The 21150-nt window shown below is 34.9% G+C and overlaps 1 protein-coding gene across 3 annotated transcripts in view; it reads left to right on the forward strand.

Annotated features, from left to right (window-relative positions):
• Nucleotides 1–5491: 5491 nt before the first annotated feature.
• LOC118197204 (methylthioribose-1-phosphate isomerase) overlaps nucleotides 5492–21150 on the forward strand; it is a 39882-nt gene continuing 24223 nt past the window's right edge. Inside the window, exons 1-2 of one of the 3 annotated variants that reach the window (XM_035368711.2) lie at nucleotides 5492–5892; nucleotides 6586–6733. In XM_035368711.2, the coding sequence (XP_035224602.2) occupies nucleotides 6605–6733 (129 nt within the window). In that variant the 5' untranslated portion in view covers nucleotides 5492–5892; nucleotides 6586–6604. Of the gene's footprint in view, nucleotides 5893–5953; nucleotides 6121–6142; nucleotides 6422–6585; nucleotides 6734–21150 lie in introns of those variants that run through there. The other 2 variants (XM_085819259.1, XM_035368710.2) reach the window with 2 other exon arrangements.

The following is a 21150-nucleotide window of genomic DNA, read 5'->3' on the forward strand; positions in this document are numbered from 1 at the left end:
AGAGTTAATTTTTATCATGTCTTTTTTTTTTTTTTTTTTTTACATCTCAGAATTCTTTTCTGAGCTCTGAAAATTTTTTCCCAGTCGGCAACCAAGTGAAAAATTTACAATCGGCTTTTACTTTCACTTTCAACTCTTTTCTATAAAAGCATTCCACGTTTCCTGTTCAGAACCGTGCGGGCTCTCCATGGTGCAACATGCTTTTTCTCTCTCTACCTCATCTGCAGCTAGGGTGTTTTTCCTTCTTCAAGAAGTGAAATTCTTTGGGAATACCTTACAATTTCACGAGCTAGCTGTTTCTTATATTTCGAGGAGATTTCAATAAAATTGTGTATAGATGTCACCTATTGCAGATGGGGAAAAAGTCTATACTGGATCACTGGAGACATCTCATCCAGATAGGTCACGTTATTTTTTTCCCACACCTAAATAAATTGGACATGAGCTATCCTTTTGTTTTCTCATCCAACAAAGATAGACATTGCAGACCGTTTTAGGTTTTCACTCTTCGCGAACCGAGACGAGCCGCAGTGACACTTTGCGTTTTCTATGAGCGCAATAATGGATCACGTGAGCAGCCATTTTGTTTCCCATCTCACCCAGAGAGGTCATGTTGTATTTTGTTTCATGCACCTAGCCAATTTTGGACATGAGCCATCCTTTTTTTTTTCTATCGAACCAAGATGGACTCTGGAGACAATTTTGTTTCTCAACGGAAAAGTAAATTTTCTGAATGGGTGCCGGTGTTCGAATACTTTTGTGACCGACTGTACTCCTTTTGCGCTATTACAGTTATTGGGATATTCTATGATGCCGTAGTGGAAATTTCTAATTTCTGCTATGGAGTCAGGAAGTAAAAACTCGGTTCTTGCGAGTATTGTGATATCATCTTGAGCTATAATTTTGTGGATAGATTTCACTCCATCATTAATTCCGAACAGGGCTATGTTCTCAGATGTAGAATGCAATTCGTTATTTTTAAAGCCCAAGGAAAAATTGTATTTACTTAGAAAGTCCAATCCGAGTATGCAAGAATCAGTGATCTCTGCTACATATGCCGTGTAATGGTAAGCGGCACTTCCAAACGTGATGTTAACGTTTACTTTTCCGTCGACGTCGATCTTCTCACCGGACACAGTCTGGAGGGTAACGCAGGGCGGCGTCCAGATAAGTTTGTTTCCCACTTGTTGAGCCAAATCTTTTCGGATGATGGTAACGTTGGCTCCTGTAGCTATCGTCATATTGCAGGGAACTCCATTTATATGTCCCATTATGAAAATTTCATTACTGCCGCCTCTCACTGCAGAAATCTGAATCGCTTTAAACTGGGGCTTTTCATTATCTGGCAACCTCCGCCCCGCGAGATGGCCACTAATTAGTTTCCCTGCTGTTTTTTAGGAGCGGTCTTAACATCCGTACCCTGGGGTATTCTGCAGTTTCGTCATAAGTGTCCTTCAGCACCGCAGTTCCAACATTTTAAGGTCGGTTTCTTTTCACTGATATTTCTTCTTAAGTCACTGAGTTGTCTGGTTATATCGTCTAGACGAACAGTAACTTGATCCCTTGGTTCCTGGACATGAGCAGCTTTGATTGGGTGGCGGTCTCGACGAGTGGCTTGCTGGGCTGCCTTGAATTTCATGGTGTACACTAGAGCGCTTTTGAGATCTTCAACATCCGCCATTCGTAGAGCTTTCTGTATTTCAGGATCCCGGATGCCGTCGATGAAATATTGCAGGGACAGGATTTCCCTTGTTTCTGTCGGGCACTCCGAAAAGGCGAGATGGGACAGCCTTTCAACATCTGTGGCGAGTTCCTGGATTGTTTCCGTGGTTTTCTGTTGGCGGGATTTTAACTGAAGCCTGCGGTAGTCTTTTAAACACTTCTCTTCAAAGCGCAGCTCCAATGCGCCGGATAGAGCTTCGAAGTCAAGTCTGGTTTTCTGGAAGCATCTGCAGGATATCCGCTGCATCTGCTCTCAGAGAAGCGGCTAGATGACAGGCCTTAGTTTGGGAATCCCATCCATTCGCTTCCGCAACAATAGAAAATTGTGTCTTATACGCTTGCCAGGAGGTCTTGCCATCATATGTAGATAGTTTCAGAGAGGAACGAGCAGGCATTGGTAAAAATTTAAAACTATCCGAATTGCTCCCTGCCGTCGCTACGAATTTCTTTAAAGTATCCACTTCTTTGGAAACTGCAGAAACTCTGTCATCAATTTGTTGTTCGATTTGTTTTTGAGCACCAGAAACCTTTTCTTCAGTTTCTCCAACTCTATTTTCAACCATGTTCATTCTATTTTCCACAGCCTTAAATTTGTTTTCTATTATGCAGGTAATTTCTCTTTTCATTTCTTCTTGACCAGCTTGAACGGCTTTCATTTCTTCCTTAACCGAATTCATCTCATCTTTAATAGAATCTTTCATCTTTTCCTAAACAGCTTTCATCTTCCCTTTCATTTCTTCTTATCCCGCTTTCATTTCTTCCTTAAATGAGGCAAAAGCTGATATCAACTGCATGAACTGTTCTTCCATCGCTCTTGTTATTGGCATTCAAATCCCACTTCTGACAAAAAATATTGCTGCGTGCGTACGGGTTCGTTACGAAATGAATGCACAAGTCATAAAACTTTGCTTTATGGTTATTATTCAGTGTGCTGATGATGCATCAGAGATAGACCTAACAGCAGCCTTTACAGATAACTTGATCAATTTTCTGTTATGAATATCAATGAGTATTTTAAAATGATTTAGAAAATCAGTCCCAATGATACCTTTATTAACCCCGCAGAGACATTAGGTTATTTTGATGCAGAAGAAGCGAAAAAATGAGCTATGCCCTCGCCGGGACTCGAACCACGGACCTCTCGAATACGCGCTGAGCGTGCTGACCACTCACTACACGAGGAAGGTATGCTAAAAAGGAGGGAGAAATACCCTGGGAAGGTGCGGAATCGTCCACTGCTTGGCGCGTTTTTCAGAATTGCACATACTCGGTATACATGTACACATCGACCTATTTTCACTTAAAAATCAAAGAAAATTGACAAAAGTCCAATTCTTCTTACTCTTGTAAAAAGCATCAAACAAATGAGTGGGCGATTCTGCACTTTAGCGGAAATACCCTACATACTCCCCCTTTTTAAAGGACGACTGGACATTAAGGGACCCAATCGCTAAATCCTGATGATGGAGAATCATCATCCACCACCCTTTTTTAGTTTGGGTCCCACTGTAGAAATATTAGGATTATTTTGAAGCAGGAGTCATGAAAAATGAGCAATGCCCTCGCCGGGACTCGGAACACTAACCTCTCGAATACGCACCGAGCGTGCTGGCCACTACACCACGAAGGTATGCTAAGAAGAAAAGAGAAATCCTTATAACCCTGACGACGATAAATGGCCATTTAAATTGTCTCCTGAGTTCCCAAGTCAAGATTTTGAGTTCTTATACCATAAGTTGGTCTACTTCTGCCATTGGCATAATATAATGTATAGGAACATAGCATATTTCCTGCTGTAATTGCCAGGATCAGGGATGCGTCGGCTCCATTGTCCACTAAAAGGCGTAATCCCGATTTTTTGCCGGTTACATATGGTCGGAATTTACGGCAATTACAATTGCTTGCAGTAAAACTAGCCGCGGAGTTTACTTTCAGCATGGTGTGGCCGTTGACAGCCGCGGAGTTTACTGCTGACTTACGTTTCCCGACTGTTTCCATTCACAAGGTCGTTCGCATTTTTCAGGATAGCATTTAGCCCCAAATTTAAAATGGTAGTCATAATATTTATTTTCACCAAATTTTTTTTGACTTCGAATAGCTACTGCGGTTCCTATGAAGTTGCGAGTCCATGGTCTGGAGTTTCAGGCATTCCTGCTGGCAATTTGGAGCTCTAATGAGGCAATTTTCTGCTACAGTTCTTCCACCCTGTATTTCTGCTGACGGCAGCCGATTCCTGGCGTGAGCTTAGCTCCACGATTTTATCCGCCATTGTGGCCAACTTGTCCAGAGTCTCTTTGTTAATCACTAGAATGTTTTACACAGCGTCTGGCATCTCTTCCAGCCAGAGAGATTGCAAAATATTCTCCGACATGTCTACCCATAGAGATTTCATTTTGAGAAGGAGTTGGCTAGGTTTCCTGTCGCCAAGTTACAACCTGGTATGCAGACGTTTAATGCGGTGATTTTCACTTTCCTTAAGAGTGTTGAGTGATTGCTCCTTAGCAGCCGAATATTTGTTGCTCTTAGAGTTTTTTATGATATCCCAGATATTTTCTATAAATCTAGGTTCTAATTGGGCGACCAAATAATTGAATATCGTTTCTTCATTCTCGATTCCACTAATTTGAAATTGGACTTCTACCTGATAAAACCAAATCTCAAGTCTTTCGACCCAAAACAGCGAAATTTTCAGGCTGACATTGCTAGCTTCGGCATTCAGCTGGGCAGTTTTATCGTCGTCCTTGGCAAAACAAAATATTATCACGTATCGTCCGGGTCACCAACTTATTGCAGGTCTTTTAAATAAAACTAGTATATGCTCCAATTAGTGTTAAATTTAATAATATAAGGACTCAATAAATTTTGAGACTTACGCCTTTGATGATTTTCTTGATGCTGGACTACATTCCGAATATCTGCTAGAATAAAATTAATGTCTTCTTTAATAAATTATTCATAACGTAGAAATAATAATCAGACATGACTTTTCTTAGTTTTATATTGACACAATATTATTTATATTTTTAGTTTAAACAACAATATCCGATTATAGATGATTCAAAAACTCCCCAAAAATTGGTGTTGTGTGGTGTATTTAATTATGGCAAAGCACACTTGGGCTATCTGCCTAAGGGGAGGGATGCCTTCGTGGAGGACTTCTAAGGGAACTGGCTCTTATACACGTTACACATGGGAAAAAGCACGAAAATACCCATGCAGCCAGCCCGTTCGCGGGATTCGAACCTCGGACCGAACTACCAGTGTTCAGCGACTTTACCTTTCGGCCTCCGCCAAAAAATTGAGTTCAAGTTCAAGTTTTAAATAAAAAGGCTATTTCTACGATTTTAGTCTGGTTTTCTCTCTGTTGCCAAAATGCGCGAAACAATAACCATTTTCTTCTTCTCCTTTTTTTTATTTCTTTTACCGGAGAAGTTGCCATGAAAGTAGTCTTAAGAATTTGAAGAAGAAATACGTTTAACTATTATTGTTTCCGACATTCCGTTTTTCTGTATTCTTCTTTTGCAGCCATGCACACTTAAAACGAAAGGACAATATTTATATTAATTCATTGTGAGTTGTATATTTTCTATATTAAATTCCTAGGCATTCATTAAAATCCTAAAATAATTTCTCAAATAAACAAAAAGTGTTAGGAAAATAAAAGTTGGTCTATGTCACCAAAGCCTCCTTGACCTATTTAAAACATAGTGGCGCCATCTATGTACTACTACACTACCTACTTCTGAATAATAACAAATTCTGTACTGGGAAATATTCCTCAAATTTATTACTCTGTATTACTATATGCATATACAGTGGTGTAGCTAGGGTGGGGCAAGGGGGGGACATCCGTCCCCGGGCGCAGCATCTAGGGAGCGCCAAATTGATGATACACATTTCAGAATGAAATGTTTTTCGTTCTTGGAACACAGGCGCTGAAAACCTTAGCTACGCCTCTGTGCATATATGTGTATATTAAGTTACTAATCAGTTATTGGAAAGCTGGTTTGTAAAAACTTTCGACGGACATGATTCTTTTGTAAAATCTAGTCCACAATTCATCAAAATTGACACAGAGCGTGGTTTCGATCCACGTACCTCTGGGTTATGGGCCCAGCACGCTTCCACTGCACCACTCTGCTGCTTACATTTACTAGATGATGTTTCAAAGTAAATGAACTTTGAATTTGAACTTTAAACGTTAGATAGCATAAATTAACGAAATGTGGAATTGAAGTTTCAAGTCTTTTTTATTTCGGAAAATTAACTGCTTGGGCTGAAACTGCAGTTGCTAAGTTGATAATATATATCTGACGTTATGAAAATTAATCATTTATCATTATAAATTTTTTAACTCTTAGCGGGTGCAATAATTTTTTTCATTGTGTAACATTTAAGGTAAAGCTGCTGATATTTGATAAAATCTGAAGTTTGGGTAAAGTGCAGAATCGCCCACTTATTTGTTTGGCGCTTTTTATAAGAGTAAGAAGAATTGGATTTATGTCAATTTTCTTTGATTTTTTAAGTGAAAATAGGTTGATGTGTACATGGATACCGAGTATGTGCAATTCTTAAAAACGAGTCAAGCAGTGGTGATTCTGCACTTTCCTCACTTTTCTACTGGATTCTGATAACGGAAATTTGAATTCAGAGAAGCTGTTAATATTCTGTTGGCTTATTTATTGGGTTCGACGTATAAGTATGTACTTATTCTATTTTATAATATTCTCAGATGTTCAAATATTTGGTTCTAAATATTGTATGTTTTATAAATTTAAAAAGCATTAATTGATTCAATAATATTTTTCGAAGTCTATAATTGATGAAGTTTTACTGTTCTTATTTTCTGTATATTTTTGTCAGGTGACATTCTTGTATTAAAATGTTAGAAGCCATAAAATACAGAAAAGGGGAGCTGCAAATATTAGATCAGCTTCTTCTACCTAAGGAGTCATATTATAAGAAAATAAAGTCAGTTCAAGATGGTTGGGAAGCCATAAAATGCATGAAAGTAATGAACTTGTTTTTATTCTTTGATTGTTCTTAAATTTAATATTTTATCCAAATTAACTGTAGCATATCTGTTTGTTGCAAGGTGAACAGATTTCCCTGAAGTCATTGTGGGATGAAATAATTTCTGGGTGGAAGGGGGTCACACTATGCTTCAAGAATAATCTAATTTCAAAATAAGTAATGCACTTTTGTTTTTAGCATTTAAGTGTAGATTATTTTACTTTGTTTCAATTTTGCTCTCATAACACTATTGCAGAAAAGTACTGAAATATTCCAGGTGGTTTAATTGGTAATCATTCTTTTCATTGCTTTTGCCAGTTATGGTAAGTTAGCATATGTTTGCATTTTACATTCAGAGCTTTAAGCATTTTCTTTATAAATAAGCAAGTCCCCCCTATTTTTTACTTTATTTATTTATTTTTTAATGTACCCTGTTTTCATCTAAAATAGGTTTTGATTTGTATACTTGAATATTATGCCCCAAGTTTGTTTAACTTAACATGTCACGCTCAGGAGAATTATGTGCTTAAGGAGAGAGATGCCTTTCTAAGGCAAAATGGCTCATATTTATGTCAAGTATGGAGAAACTCATGCAGCCATACCATGATTCAAACTGAATTTAATTACCTGTATTCAGCAGTCTTTCTCATTTGGATACTGATCTACCTTGAAAAACTATATAAAATTTATAGAAAGACGGCTGTAGAATTTGTACAAAATTCATAATGTCTTGTAGTGTGAAAGGTTATGTAAGCTTCCTGAAATTGCTTATTTAAAAAAACCTTTATAGCTTTTTATATATGTAAACTTCTGAGAAAAACTTTACTTATTACATTTAATTTTCTAATTTTACGAATTTTGGATTTCATATTTCGCATACCAGTTTTTTTGGCATCAGAATTGGTAAGCGAGGCAAGGCATTAAAAACACTAAATGTTCTTATATTTCACTGAAAAATGTACTGTTTTTGCTGTGATGAAAATTCTTGTGCAGATAATATTGTTGATTTCTGTGGGCATATAAATAAAGTTAGAAATTATGCAAATATCTTTCAAATATGCAACCATAGTACTTTCTTATCAGCCCATGTTTGTAAATAAAACTTCAATGCAAACTGTCTTCAAATCACCAGACTCCTAAAGGTGCCTATTTTTATTTTGCTTGTGACAGGAAGAGCTCAGGATAAGCTGTATTTTATTGTATTTTTTTCCATATAAATGTTAGCGATTCACGATCACCTATAATTCTGCCATCACTCTGTCAGTATTCTAAATGTTCATGTATATATATATATATAAAAAAAAAAGGTCTTAACAAATTTTTAATTTTTTTTAGAATAGAGGAAGATGGTATGTTTTTCTTCCATGAAACATGCTTTGATAAAAATATATTTGTGGGTGCCTCTTGGTGAAAGTTGACAATTTTTGGCGGTACATGGACACTGAGTTTGTACAATTCTTTGACTTGTTATCTTTAGCGGCGGCCACTACACAAAGCCAAAATAACAAGTCAGGGAATTGCACAAACTCGGTATCCATGTACACATTGACCTATTTTCACTTAAAAGGATATCAGAGAATTGCACAAACTAGGCATTGCACAGTCCCTTGACTTTGTCCATGTACACATCGATCTATTTTCACTTAAAAATTCAAAGCAACCCAATTCTGCACTAGAGCCGAATAAAAAATATATAATCTCAATAAACTAAATTTTAATCAAACAATGAAATGACATAAAAAAGGAAATTCATCTTATACAGTCAAAAGTCATTAATCCGGACTCGTCGGGACTTCGGCAATTCCAGATTATCGATTTTTCCGGATTATAGATCATCAGTTTAAATCTGGTAAGATGGCATGCAGAAATTATAAAATTAAAAATATGAAACCATAATTTATGAAATAAAGAACAATTATCATCTAAAGAGTATCAAAATTTAAAAAAAAAAAAAAAAAAAAAAAAAAAAAAAAATGCTTAATATTTATTTGTTTACTTTATTAAACATTTCTTTCAATGTAAGTTGTTTAAGTTGCCTTGATTTTTATGTGATAATACTTTCTCTTTAATTCTCTCTTCTATAAACAGACTTAATTTCTTGTTCAGTTACAAAGTTCCACTGTTCAACTCCTGTAATTGCTGGGTCGAGAATACCGACTAACTTGTCAATCGAAATTTTTTTGTTTTCAATAACCTCTGTGTCACTTTCTTCACTATTAGAAGCGAATTATAATGACTAAATTATAACTTGATTTAGATCATGTCAAAGACGGAGTACATCGAGATGAAATACTACATTTAGTAAGGAATTATAAGCCAAATAAAATAAAAACATCTGCCCTGAAGATAAGGATAGTGCTGACAGATCAACTTCCAATTCATTGCGCGCCGAGTCGTTTCCCCCTTCCCCCCCGCCGCAGAGCAGTGTGAAATTGATAAACAGATTTTGGAATGGTTAGAGAAACAAAGGATATCCCTTTATCCATTCTTTGCAGCAATTCCACTTTTTGTTTGATGGACATCGAAACAGACTTTCGCTTTGTAGATCCTTTGCGAGCTCCAGCATCGGAAATTCTATTTGACATAATCAAAAGTTCAAGCTTACTTTTATAAAATTGCTCTAACAGTCTGCAAAAAATAATAAGCCGGATCCAATTCGAAGATTAAGGAACAACGCAATCTGCAACATTAACTGAAATAGATAATTAGATAATTTTAGCTTATACCGTCTGTTATACATTAAATGCGCATGTGTAAACGTATTATGCGCAGCCATAAAGGTCTGCGTCAATTAGACGCATGCGCAGAAAGTTTGTAGCTTTGAGGTCCGGATTATGGGGGTCCGAATTAACGGCTTTTGATTGTAGTGTCTAAGCACTCCACAAAGGAAATATCCACTTACCTTATTTACAAATTTCCGTGTCTTCAATCTGTTGCACACAAAATGAATTAACAGCATCCAAAATCTTTCCTTAAACCATGTTCCCTTTTTAATGGAATGCTTTATATGGTGAGCATTTCATAGTGCAGCAAATCCATTTAAAGCTATCTGAATGATCCTTACCTTCGACCATACATATTTCCTTTGTAAAAACAGGACACTTATAATTCTGTTTAATTACATCCAACAAAGTTTCTTTTCTTCTGTCCTCAACCATTTAAAAAAAAAGTATCTTATGCTCTCTCGTTCTATACCACCAACACGCACTTTACCACCAGCAGCCATTTTACGATGCACAGCACATCATACGTGACGTACTTCCTAACTGATATCCAAAACATATTTTCCCATCAGTCAAATTCACCGCAATCACACAACCATTTACATCATACTAGGGTTTCCATAACATTAAATTACTCAGGTTACCATAAATGAAACAAAAACTTGGCAATAAATGAAACAATTTCCCGATAATCCAAGGGGCACCCTTAATATAGGCTAAACCATTCTTCTTACCTTACATTCAAATATGCAAAAAAGGCTATCAAAGAAAACATTTGGAGGTGTGAAATGTTGAAATGAAGGGAAAGTGTGCGTTTTAACAGCTAGTTTATTGGTTTCAGAGTACTTTTTTAACTGCACTGCAATTTATTGATTGTTGCACAGAGGAACTGACATTGACTAAGTTGCAGAAGGAGCAATTCAGCCTTAATGAAAACATAACTATTGACTGGAAGAGTTTAATGAGAAAGGTGTAGTATCTACATCTAATCTGACAATCAAATAAACAAATAAGTGGCCCTGAAAAAATTGTGAACATAAAAAAATCTCTTTGTACAGAAAGAAAACAAAGCTGGCAGGATTCTTCCACAAAGAACAGATGTGTTCAGGCCTGCTCTAATCTGCTCGAATATCAACGCAAGAAGAAAATTCTGGACTGAATCATCACTTTTGATGAAAAGCGGATTTACTTCAACAGCACAGAAAGGTTACATCGAAAAGGAGGCTGTTCTGTGCCTGGGGAGAATGTCGTCAGCATCGCAAATTGCAATTTGACTAACAAAAGATCATGCTTTGTATCTTGTGGGATTGCCGTGGTATTATCTGCAAAGAGTATCTGGAAAAAGGTAAAAACCCTTGACAGTATGATGTATAGCGAGATGCTAGTCTGTGCTGGTGCTGTTGTCAAGGAAAAACGTCAAACTGAGTTCCGGCGAGTCCGGATTAACGACTTTTGACTGTACTTGAAATTTTCATATTACAGATTGGGCCATTAAGTTTACCACTTTAGCAATTAAGTAGTAATGGCTATGTTGATAAGAAAATAACATTAACCTTTATACTTCTTCATCAATTCTGTGAGACAGGATTCCAAATGACATATTTCGCAAAAGTATTTTGGCATCTCTGTTGGGAAATTCAACAAAAAAAAAAAAAAAAAAAAAAAAAAACCTCTGTTTTTTTCTTGGTATGGTGGAAGGGACCTTGAAGTTATCTTGTCGTTTATAACTTAAAATAATCTTTTATTCCATAAAATAAAGTATTTTCTGTTTATTCATCAGTGTCACATATATCATATACAGCTGTTAAAGTATGGTTCTCACTGTGGATAACACAGCCAAAGTTACTGCACCGCAGAAATTATTGTGTGATAAATCCAGAAGTTCAGGTCAAATTTGAATGTCATAATAATAATTAAATAGCTATAATACTGAAGCATTTTAGTTTTCTTTACATGTACTCAAGAATATGTTTATTCATTCCATTTGCTCATGTTATTGATTAGAAAATGAAATTATGGAGTTCACAACTGTACTGGAAATCTAAACAAATTACCCTTTCTATTGGCAATAAAACTTTTCTGAGCAAGCATCAGTAAAGTGGAAATATCATTACTTCAATGAGACCTCCCCCTCCATGTACACATGTAATAAGAGGCTACAATAACTAAACAAAATAAGGAAGTCTGATACCATTGATATTATTTTAAGTTGGCAATATAAATTAGTGTGCTACAGTTTCCCTGGAAATAAATGACGAATCATATTCAAATTGTTTCAGATTAATGACAGTAAATAAGGGGGAAATTTCATTCAGTATTCCTTTACAAAATGTAGAGATAAGACAGTAAAGTTATGAAAATTAAAATGAAATAAAAGATTTCATATGTATATGTTACTGGCAAAGTATGAAATCCGCCATTCTATAGAATGCCTAGGCATTGTATATAATGTCTAAAACTATCCGGCAGTGTATGAAACAATTCATATTTCACACATTTCCTAGGCATTTCTTTAGAATGCCAAATGACAAACCAGCAAAGTATTAAATACATTTCTGATTCGTTTCGAAGAACCGAAACTACTTATCGGAAGTTAGTAAATGATGTAAAAAAAGCCAAAATAACTACTAAGGAGGAATCACAGGACTACTGGCCACTGAATTGCTAGGATGATATGTTTGTAAAAAACAAAAGTGCATTCCTTTACCTTGTTAAAGAAAGTATTACTATTATACAGTATTACTTCACGGACGCTGAGTTATTTTCCATAATTAAAAAGGGCACTGCCCAGTCTCAGCCAGATAGAAAATACAAATTTATTATGCTGTATCAAGATAAGCTCACTATCTTTTTTTAAAATATATTTTGAAGAACAGTTTTTTTAATAGCACTCTTTGATTAATTTTTCAAAATAACATTTGTATTTTAGAGGAATGAACGTCTTTTAAATAATAGCTTTATCCTAACCTTTTTTCATACTTTGTGTAAAGAGCATTTGTTATTCTATAGAATGCTTAAGTAAGGTGTGTAATAATTCTCTTATTTCATACTTTGCCTAAAATTGTCCAGTATTATATACTGGCGTTTACCTATAGAATGCCGGCGTTTCATACTTTGCCGGTAACATATATATTGAATGCCTATTATATTAAAATTATTAATCATTTTCATGATTACCTGATTTTACAGGATATCACTTCTCCTGAATTCAAATTAATTAATTGTTAATAATTTTGATGCTAATGAAGATATTGCAATAAAATTTGCATAAAAACTTGTTTGTTATACGAGAAATGAAATAAAATTTGCATAAAAACTTGTTTGTTATACGAGAAATGAAAGGTGCCTGTTGTTACATGAAATGGTTAGGCATGAGAGAGCTAGCCTATCACTTGTTAAATCACTTGTCCTTACAAAGAGAAGAGTTGATGTTTTCAGACAGTTCTTTGGGAAAAAGCTGGGTATTCTTGACTTTATTTGGATGAAACATGGTTTCATCAATTGGGATATATGCTACTTCTTAAAACTCCCACATTTGTGCAAGTGAAAATCTGGATGCAATTTATGAAGAACATCTTCATTGTGAGAAGTTTGGTAAAGAACAATCTTTGCCAAACTAAATGAATCAAAAGAGCCAAAATTCAGCAGTACAATGATTAAGATTTCTTATCAGAGCCAAATTTCTTTTTGAAAACCATGTTTTTAGGAGTTGGTTTGCACTAGCTACTAACATCAAATAAACCAGATATCATAATAATAATCTTATTTATTGACAAAAAGGATTTTTACATTAAAAATAATATGACAGAACATGCATTTAATGTGAAAAATGACTTTGCATTTCCTTGGAAAGTTTGGATAATTCAGGTTTGTAAGTCATTTTTAATTTCAAGTAGGATTCTAGGTTTTCAGCAGTAAGATGATTTCTCAATTTACTTTTGATAAGGTTCATGCTTGAAAAAGATTATTTGCATGAATATGCAGAGCCAAAGAATGAAAGAACAGCAAATGCTAGTTTTTTAGTTGATCATATAAGTCAGGAATATTGTTCCAAGGGTTGAAAATTAACATGGCTTCCTCCTCCAAAATCTTTTAAAGCATATAAGGTGTTTCTCCCACCTTCTTGGCATGCCTTCGTTGTCTTCATGCTGGGCGCATATTCCAGAGGTCTGTGGTTCAATTCCTGGTGAAGGCGTTGCTCATTTTTCATCTATCCTGCTTCCAAATTACCTAATGTCTCTACAAGCAGACTACTTTTGCTGTGAACTAAGATCACATTTATTTTTCTCCAGTTTTTCCATACCAGCAGTAACACATTCAAATCTGAAGCTCTGTAATTTTTTTTTGGGGGGGAAGGAAGTCCAGTAATTGGATTGCAAAAATATCAATGTCAATATTATTAAAGGGAAAGAACTTCAATTCTTTTTCATCTTTTTTTTTTTTTTTTTTTTTTTTTTTAACAAAGGCTAGCAGTGCTATGCTATTTCTGAATTCCTGAAACCTTCATAGGAAAGCTTCCTTCATATTTAAAATTATTGTTTTGAAGTAGTCAATGTCAGCTATTGAATTACTTTATTGGCAATGTTTCAGCAGGCTTGGAAAATTAATGTTTCTCTTTCAAAATCTTGAAAAAGGGATTACAGTCAAAAGTCGTTAATCCGGACTCGTCGGGACTTCGGGGATTCCGGATTATCGATTTTTCCGGATTATAGATCATCAGTTTAAATCTCGTAATATGGCATGCAGAAATTCTAAAATTATAAATATGAAACCATAATTTATGAAATAAAGAACAATTATGATCTAAAGGATATCAAAATTTACAAAAAAAAAAGCTTAATATTTATTTGTTTACTTTATTAAACATTTCTTTCAATGCAAGTTGTTTAAGTTGCTTCGTTTTATGTGATCATACTTTCTCTTTAATTCTATAAACAGACATAATTTCTTGTTCAGTAACAAAGTTCCGCTGTTCAAGTCCCGTTAATTGCTGTGCCGAGAATACCGACTAACTTGTCAATCGAAATTTTTTCGTTTTCACTAACCTCTCTGTCACATTCTTCATGTCTTTATCCATTTTTTTGCAGCAATTCCACTTTTTGTTTGTTGGACATCGAAACATACTTTCGTTTTGTAGATCCTTTGGAACTTCCAGTATCGAAAATTCTATTTGACATAATCGAAAGTTCAAGTTTACTTTTATAAAATTGCTCTTACAGTCTGCAAAAAATAATAAGTGGGATCCAATTCGAAGATTAAGGAACAACGCAATCATTAACATTAACTGAAATAGATAATTAGATAATTTTAGCTTACACCGTCCGTTATACATTAAACGCGCAGGCGAAAACGTATTCTGCACTTGTGCACACGCATATGCGCAGTCGTAAAGGTCTTACGCGCACGCGTAAAACGCCTGTGCGCATGTGCCAACGCGGCACATGCGCAGAAAGTTTTTAGCTTTTGAGGTCCGAATTATAGATCATTCCGGATTATGGGGGTCCGAATTAACGACTTTTGACTGTATTTGTTTTCAAATGAAATTACTTACATTTATGATTAAGATTTTTTAGATGATATGTAGCGTCTACTGTGAAATTAAAGTTTTAGTTCCACTAATCATCCATCAGTCAACACCCTTCTCAGGGAGAAATGTTTTAATTTCTATTAATAAGAAAGCAAAATGTTGTAAAGCATTTCTTTTTAAAAGCAGTGGCAGAAAAAATGCGTATTCATTCTTCACTTAGAATAAAAATTCTTTAAATTGGCGATGATAAAGAGCTTTAGTTGTGTTGACAATCTTAATCACTAATGTTTTAAGACTGCAAATTTTTTCTGGAAATGTCTGTATACAAAGTGCTTTTTGATGAATGATGCAATGGTAAATAAGCATTGCATGATTCAGTTTTTCCTTCAAAAGGAAAACAAAACCTTTTCTCAATCTGGTTATCCCTTTTGCCCCCTCTGTTGAAATTGAAACAATTTTGTGAAGTGTAATATGATGTTTCTCAATGAATTCAATGACAGCATTTGTGATATGTTGCTATGTATTTAACCTTTCAGTGACAATCATCTTAGAAGTTTTTTAGGATCCACAGATAAAATAAATCAAACAAAAAGTGAAATCTGCATGGTTTATTTATGTCAGATTTGTCAAAGCTATTAATAAAGATGAAATCAATTTAAGATCTTTGATTTAATGATTGGTCACATTTAAAGACGTTTTGACTGTTCTTTCTTTTACTATTTTAGCAGACAGTGGCAACTCTTTAATTTTTTAAGCATTTTTGCCTTATTCTTAAAATCTCAGCATAGCTGTTTGGAGTATTTATAAAACCACTTTTATTGAATTCACTGTCTGTGTGTTAATGTATTCAGTATGTGTAAAAGAATAAAATATACAGTGGATGGACAAAAATATGGAAACACCTTGTGAAATGCATGTTTGAAAAGAAAGATTGATTTTAATGAAATATGTTGGTGGCGCTGGCATTTTTGACTACTGACGCCACCTATACAACTTCGTAAATGTGCTTCGGAGTACTGTTATGTGAGGTTGTCATTGCATTATGTCAGAGTTAACAGACTTCGAACGTGGGCAAATTGTTGGAGCACGTATGGTAGGTGCTTCCGTAAGCAAGGTAGCCGAGGTGTTTAGTGTTTCAAGAGGTACTGTATCGAAGATTTATTCCGCATATTTGAAAAGCGGAAAAACATCATCTACTAAATCACAGCGCGGACGAAAGTGTGTCCTGAGTGATCATGACAGACGATCATTAAGGGCAATTGTGACGAAAAATAAGAAGACCACAGCTGCAAAAGTTACTGCTGAAATGAATGTTGTGTTATCGAACCCTGTGAGTACCAAAACAATTAGAAGGGAGCTTCATAAACAGGGAATTGATGGCCGTGCTGCAATTGAGAAGCCACTCATCAGTGATGCTAATGCCCGTAACAGGAAAAGGTGGTGTTTAAGTCATAAAGCCTGGACTATGGAGCAGTGGAAGCAAGTAATATGGTCTGACGAGTCTTCTTTCACATTGTTTCCCACTTCTGGCTGAGTTTACGTCTGGAGAATGCCATCTCAAGCCTATAATACAGACTGCTTGTTGCCAAGAGTGAAACATGGCGGGGGTTCTGTTATGGTTTGTTCAGCCATATCGTGGTCCTCTGCTAGCCCCATGATAACTGTGTCAGGGCACATGACTGCCAAGACTTATGTGAACATTTTGGCTGATCAAGTTCATCCCATGGTACAAACTTTGTTCCCCGATGGTGATGGTGTCTTCCAAGACGACAAAGCCCCTGTTCACACAGCTCACATTGTCCAAGACTGGTTTTCTGAGCACAAGGATGAGTTGTCCCATCTCCCCTGGCCACCACAGTCGCCAGACCTGAATATTATCGAGCCTTTGTGGTCTACATTGGAACAGAAAGTGCGTTCTCGTTATCCACCGCCAACATCGTTATCTGAACTTGCCACCGTTTTGCAGGAAGAATGGTATAATATTCCCTTGGCAAACATACAGGAACTGTATTTATCCATTCCGAGAAGACTGCAAGCTGTTTTGGATGCCAAGGGGTTTCCTACACCATATTAAGCAAAGAAACATGTTTTTTCAAAGGTGTTTCCATATTTTTGTCCAACCCCTGTAACTTTATAACTATAAATAAAAAAATACAAATAATATGATAAATAAATATAACAGAGCAAATAAGTAAATATATATAAAATAATGTAATGTTAATGTCTTAATGTATTCAGTATGTGTTAGTGTATTAATTTTAAGTTATCCAATGTATATAGTATATGGTTTGCCTTTCTTTGCAATCTTTTAACTAGCAATAAAACTTGCAATATTAATATTATTGAAAGATTGCACCCAATAAATAAATACAGAATTTTTCTTGACTCTCCTGAAGTTCTCTAGCAGCTTTCTTCTCCACATCACCAGCATGATATTTACTGCCAAATGACATGTGTTAAGTTATGAGGTGTCTCTCCAGGTTTGATTTCGTGTTATATCTCACTTTCTCTTGACAATACAGGTCAGAAGGCTGTTTGAACTTTGTATAAATGCAAATAATTTGGTTCATTCAACTTTAAATTCATGGTTTTTATCTTCTGTTTTCCTTTTCTTTAGAACTATGTTAGATAGGTTGTAGAAACATTAGGTATTTTGGAAGCAGGAGAGATCAAAAATATGCAATACCTTTGCCAGGAATCGAACCGCAGACCTTTCAATTACGTGGAGCATGCAGACCACTACACCACCAAGGCTCGCTAAGAAGGCATGAGAAATATACCTTATATACTCCCCCTTTTAAAATGTGACTGGGGTTTTTTGGGAACCCAATCACCAAATCCTGGGTGAGGAGAATCATTGTCCAACACCCTTTTTTAGTTCGAGCACCACTGTAGAAACATTAGGTATTTTGAAGAAGGCAAGATTAAAAATATGCAAAGCCTTCGCCGGGAATCAAACAGCGGACCTCTGAATTATGTGCTGGGCATGCAGACCACTACACCACGAAGGCTCCCTAAGAAGGTGGGAAAAATTCCTTATAAGGTTTCACCTAAAAACATGCTTCATTTTATAACAATAAAAGCAGCAACACAAATTTATAACAACTTATTAAATTGATGCCAAAAATACCCCTGAGATCAGTTGGTTGAAAGATACTAGTAGCAGCTTATTGCGCTGAATAGGTACTCTCAATGCTCATATCAGATTGTTTAGCATACCAGGCACTGACCACCGTACACACTGATGAACGAGCTGTGACTTTCTCGCTTTCGCTCAACTCTCGCTATACATAATCGAAATTCATTTGTGGCAAAGCTACATTCATGTGGCTAAAGAGCTGTATTTGCAATCACTGGTATAGAATGTCTTTTTAATGACATCTTAATGACTTATATGCTCAGCTTATCCTATATAACTGTCACAACAGTTGCATGTATGTAAATGCTTAACATCTTTAAATTAATAATGAGGAACTCTCCATTAGATATTCTTGTAGGATGGAGCTATAAGTCTTACATTAAATGTCAGCATAGCCAAAATTCAGTTCCTTTTTCATTGTCTGCATCAATTTGAAGAGACTAGTCATCATACTTCTCCAATCTGATTCTGCTTGATAGTTACCTATGGGAAAATGTGAAAGGAAAAGGGATGCAAACAATCTATAAATGCTATGAAACATCAAATGAGTAATGAAAGCAAACATGAGTTAAACAATTAACAAGGATGCTGCAGAATCTAGTGCACCAAGTTCAGTGTTGATAAAACATCAATTGAGTAATGAAAGCAGCTATGAGTTAAAAAATTAACAAGGATGCTGCAGAATCTAGTGAACCAAGTTCAGTGTCGTCTGGACAGCTACTTCTAAAATATGTTATATTATTGTCACATTTTTCACAAAATGTGACAAATATGCTTTAAATTTCATTGCACTTTCTTCATTAATTTTGAATTTATTGATAAAATTCTGGATTTGGCTGCTAGTGGAACACCTTATATATTTGAAAAATGTTCATGAAAATAAGTTTTTTTTTTATCGGTTATTGCGACTTGATAGTATCGATTGTGGACAAATTTGCAGCTTACCAATTAAAGTTTAAAACATATATATACAGTTTTATAAAAAAAATACGAAGTTTTTAAGTAACAAATTTTCCTTTAGTATTTTTAAACAAAAGTATTCAGTTACTGCATTAATGAAATGAGTAAATTTTCATCCTGTTTTGTGTATGAACTGAAATGTTGCTGCTTAATTATCAGTACACACACACATGTATATATTACCTTATAACCTAACCTAAACCTTCAATTTATACCTAAATTTTCAATTTATTTGGGGTGGTTACTCACTTTATGTCCATGCTTTTAAGTATTATGTTATGTTATCTGTGCTAGTAGAAGTGTCAGATGAGAAGAAAAGAAAACAAATTAATATGACAATGGAAATGAAATTGGATGCCTCTAGATGCTCTAGAAACCTCTAGAAATGGAGGTTTCTAGAGCCTCTAGAAACTGGATCTTCAGGATGCCTCTAGAAACTGGATAAAGTATTAATTAAATTGCTATAGATTTAGGTGTTGAATGAAATATTATTAGATGTGAATGATTCATCCCTTTTTCCATAAAACTCAATATTTTCGGTAATTCATCAACTCCTCAGTTGACATTAGGTCAAGTTTGTGGGATTCTTTTTGAATTCATAAGAATACTTTCATGGTGTATTATGGATAAATTATTGTAAATTGTGCAGATCATGGAAGAATTGGAATTGAGAGTGATAGAGAGATACTAAGACTTTCTAATGGTATAAGAATAGGTATAGTTGGAATACTAATAGACATTTCTGATTGAATGTATAATCAATAACAGGGGAGGCCAAACTTTATGATGATAGGAGCTACATAGTAGTGTTCATGAAAGCTCAAAAACTATGACTAGATTTTTCAGGAGCTGCAAATCCACATCTATATTATTAAAAAAGTAATAAGACAGGTTTTGAACATAAACCTTTGAATTGATGAGTCCTGTGTTGTTGTGTAGTTGCCTAGTTTTATAAGAAGTAAACTGAAATTGTAAGCATAAGTGTTGCTCTTCATGAATAAAATAATGTGTTTTTTTCCCCATTTGAGTGAAGCATAAATCAAATTTTAAAAGTGATCAAGTTTTTTATTTTTATATTATATGCAATCTTTGGAAAGAATAAAATAAGTGATATGGGACAGCAATGCAATGCAGAGAAACTGTTATTTGATAAAGAAAAAAAATAAGCTATCAGCTCTTTTAGGCTTTCGCATAAAAATTAATAATTTTGTTTGCCCACACAATTAACATGAGGATCAATATACTGAGATCGAATCTAACTTTAGATATTTGATTTAATTTATCAAATGCAGACTGGATTAAAAACTACATTTTTTTTTTTCGAAGTCTGAACTCATGAATCTTATATTTTTATATTCCAGGCTTGAAATTTTAGAGCTTTTTATCATTCGAATCTGTTGAAGCTTAACTTGAAAAATTGTTAAAGATTTTAAGTCATAATTTAGAATTAACTAGTTTTATTAATGACTAAAAATAATGCAATTCGATTTTAGTGATATCTGATTCATCAATATCATTCGTAATGACCATGAGTGTTACACTATTTCAGGTATCCAGTGAAATTTGCAGAATTTTTAAGTAATCAGTCATTTAAAATTCTTTAAACTATTTCTCTATATCTCAATAATTTTCTAGATTCAGATAATTTAGTATTAGTATATTTAGCAGTTTATGATGAAATAAATGCTTCATTGCACATATATTACAATTATTGTCTACCAGTCAAAATCTTTAGTCATGGTTGTTGAATTTGAACAAGTTTGTTGAACCCAGGATGTCCATATCAACTTTATTTGTTGATATGGACGTCCTGGACATTTCCCCTTGAATAAGCAACCAGTCTCCTTAAACTATTTCATCCTGTTTGTAATTTTATGACAGTGAGGAGCTTCTTTAGCAAATTTGATCCAGAAATGTCTCTGAACAGCAGTTAGGGATGGAGATTTTGCATGTCACATAATGAATTTTTCTTCCACTAAAGCTGCCATTTTTATATCATCACCTTTAGCAAATTTTTTGGTGTTGTCAAATGAAAGTTAGAGAGTTAATCTTTCATTTCATAACTA

The sequence above is a fragment of the Stegodyphus dumicola genome, chromosome 6, assembly GCF_044657685.1.
Source record: "Stegodyphus dumicola isolate Sdum_Otavi_A_Nest chromosome 6, ASM4465768v1".
Lineage (NCBI taxonomy): Eukaryota > Metazoa > Arthropoda > Arachnida > Araneae > Eresidae > Stegodyphus > Stegodyphus dumicola.